Source organism: Bison bison, unplaced genomic scaffold (genome assembly GCF_000754665.1).
Source record: "Bison bison bison isolate TAMUID 2011002044 unplaced genomic scaffold, Bison_UMD1.0 scf7180017864379, whole genome shotgun sequence".
Lineage (NCBI taxonomy): Eukaryota > Metazoa > Chordata > Mammalia > Artiodactyla > Bovidae > Bison > Bison bison.
The window spans coordinates 3,077,263-3,080,172 of NW_011494951.1; the positions used below are offsets into that span (position 1 = coordinate 3,077,263).

The 2,910-nt window shown below is 43.2% G+C and overlaps 1 protein-coding gene across 1 annotated transcript in view; it reads right to left on the bottom strand.

Moving 5' to 3' along the window:
• Positions 1–1,537, bottom strand: part of NUB1 (negative regulator of ubiquitin-like proteins 1) — a 32,043-nt gene extending 30,506 nt beyond the window's left edge. Inside the window, exon 1 of the mRNA XM_010857236.1 lies at positions 1,393–1,537. Coding sequence (XP_010855538.1) covers positions 1,393–1,509 — 117 coding nt within the window. The 5' untranslated portion in view covers positions 1,510–1,537. The remainder of the gene's footprint in view (positions 1–1,392) is intronic.
• Between the last annotated feature and the right edge of the window lie 1,373 nt (positions 1,538–2,910).

Sequence of the window (2,910 nt, forward strand, 5' to 3'; positions counted from 1 at the left end):
AAGCTCTGGGCGTTGGTGATGGACAGGGAAGCCTGGTGTGCTGCAGTCCATGTGGTTGCAAAGAGTCGGACACAACTGAGCGACTGACTTGAAATGAGTGCCTGGTCTTCCTCCCCACCTCCTTTGGGCTGTCCTACTTCAGTTTATGGCAACTGTACTCCACCAGGAGCTCAGGCCCAACCTGGGTGAGTCAACCCTCTTCCCTCTCTCATTCTCCACATCCAATCTGCCTGCAAAACCTGCTGGCTCTCCTTGGAAACATATCCAGAGTCCAATCAGTTCTCGCTACGTCCACGGTGACTCTCCTGGTACCAAACCACTGCTGTTTCTAAATTAGCATACTGCAGCAGCAGCTGATGGGTTTCCCTTCTTCTCTTGCCCCTTTTATCAGCCTCACCACTCGGGAATTCCAAGGGTGTCAGGAGCTCTGTGCCAGGAGCTGGGGACAGAAGTCACAGCCCCACCTAGTTCCCAAGCCAAGAGATTGTATGTAACAAGCAAATTCAGAAGAAAAGGTCTGCAAAGAGGTTTGCAAAAACTGAAAAACAAAAAACAAAAAACGGGAGTCCTGTAAGGAACAGGAGAGAGAGAACTCCAAGACCCTGACACAGCAGTCACCTCCCAAGCGCATCACTGTGTCATGGCACAGGATGACGCGATGCCCTCCTGACAACCCTTACTCCCTGACAGAGGTTACACTGTTTACCACAATACACTCAGACTGAGAAAACAAGAGGAGTATGTTCTAGGACATTCCAACACAGTGAGATTTCGCTCAGAAATTATTATAATGTTCTCAGCTTAGAAAGGCAAGCCAACCTCAATTTCTAGAAATTTCACTTAGGGAAAGTGAGGCCGTTTTTGATGAGACCATAAAAAACTGAGGTACAATTATTAGGAAAATGTAATTTGGAAAAATGAACAGATAGTCAATAGTGTAAACAAAGCTAGGGAGGGAAACAGTGTTCTGCAGCTGAGCACGCTAACCAGGAGGGCAGAGAATGGTCCGAACACCAGCCCGGAACACGCCACACACGAACCTTCTGCCTCTGGCACTGCCCCCCCAGCAGAAACACCCAGATTAATAGTTCTATTACATGTATTACATTGTATTACATTGTATTACAGTATTGTCTAATGCTTCACTGTGAAGCATTAGAAATGGCACATGCCAAAATCATCAGATAAACATTCTCATATAAATAAAATCTTCTTAAACAAAAATAAGCTTGCCAACTGCTAGTAAAATATGGAAACCTGTTTATCACCATTGTTTCTGGTTATGCCGAAAGCCTACCTGTTTGTGCCTAGCAATTTGTGGTGACTTCAGAATCTTACTTACCAAGGAGACTTACAACACTGCTAATTAACAACATCTTAAAAGAGAAATACCTTCAATGCCAAGCCAACTTCTTTATTTTCATCTGTATATGGAGGTTTCCAAAGTTGGATTTTGTCTTCCCTTAAAAATTGGGTCAATTTTGATTGGAGATATTTCTTTTGTGCCATCCTTGAAAGCAAAACAGTATATCAATGATACTCCGCACTACATTTCAAAGTGTCGCATAAGTTACCCAACACACTGTTGGGTAAGCAAGAGGTCTCCTCCATTCCTCCCTGTCCAGTTTAAAGTACTTTATAGACTAGGTTTTAACTAGCTCCAAACTTCTCTAAAAGATATGTATATTACATGCAAACTGAAATATGTATCATATATCCAATTATATATGTTACACAAGAATACATGTTTCAAAGTTGCTAATATGTAGTAACTAAGTAATTTTTCTATTTCTTGGGTGTGTCGTGTGTTTTAGATAGCTACTGCTACTGACTGCTAAGTCGTTTCAGTCGTGTCCGACTCTGTGCAACCCCATAGACGGCAGTCCACCAGGCTCCCCCGTCCCTGGGATTCTCGAGGCAAGAACACTGGAGTGGGTTGCCATTTCCTTCTCCAAGGCATGAAAGTGAAAAGTGAAAGTGAAGTCGCTCAGTCGTGTCCGACTCTTATCGACCTCATAGACCGCAGCCCACCAGGCTCATCCGTCCATGGGATTTTTCCAGGCAAGAGTACTGGAGTGGCTAAGTCATCTCCAAATCCTTTGCAACTCCATGGACAGAGGAGCCCACCAGGCTAGAACACTGGAGTGGGTTGCCATTTCCTTCTCCAGGGGAATCTTCTCGACCCAGGGATTGAACCCACATCTCCTGCATTGGCAGGCAGATTCTTTATCACTTAGCCACTAGGGAAGCCCCTTCTATTTCTTAACCTGCTATCACTCTCTAAGGGGAAAGATAAAATAAGAAAGATAAATCCTTACAGTAGCAAACTTAAACAACTCAACACAGTGGCTCTGTGGGAAAGAATTTACCAACATACAGTGGCTCTGTATGTTGGCTATTTTAATACAAAAGAGCAATCACCCTGGCAGGTAAATATGAAGAAAAGCTAGCTTGAACCATGAACTATCAATAATATACATTTTCTATATCTGAAATTTTACAATTGAAAATTTAGGGATTTTTCTGGTGGTCCAGAGTTATGACTCTGTGCTTCCAATGCAGGGGGGCTGGGTTCCATCCCTGGTCAGGGAACCAGAGCCCACATGCCCCACAAAGTATCTGAATGCCACAACTAAGGCCTGGGCCCACCAAAATAAACAAATATATTTAAAAATAATAGAATTAAGTTAAAAATTTAGTGTTTACAGTGCTAGAAAAGTTTTGCATGATATTTTCTGATAGAAGCATAAAAGCAGATCTACACGTCCTATTCAAATCAATACTGGCTGGTCATCATTTTACACATGAAAAACCACAGCCCAAGTTTGTAAAATGACTCGCTCAAGGATGAAAGATTAGGCAGCACCATAACTAGTCCTGGGACCTGTGCCCACAACGCTGGATCACTGC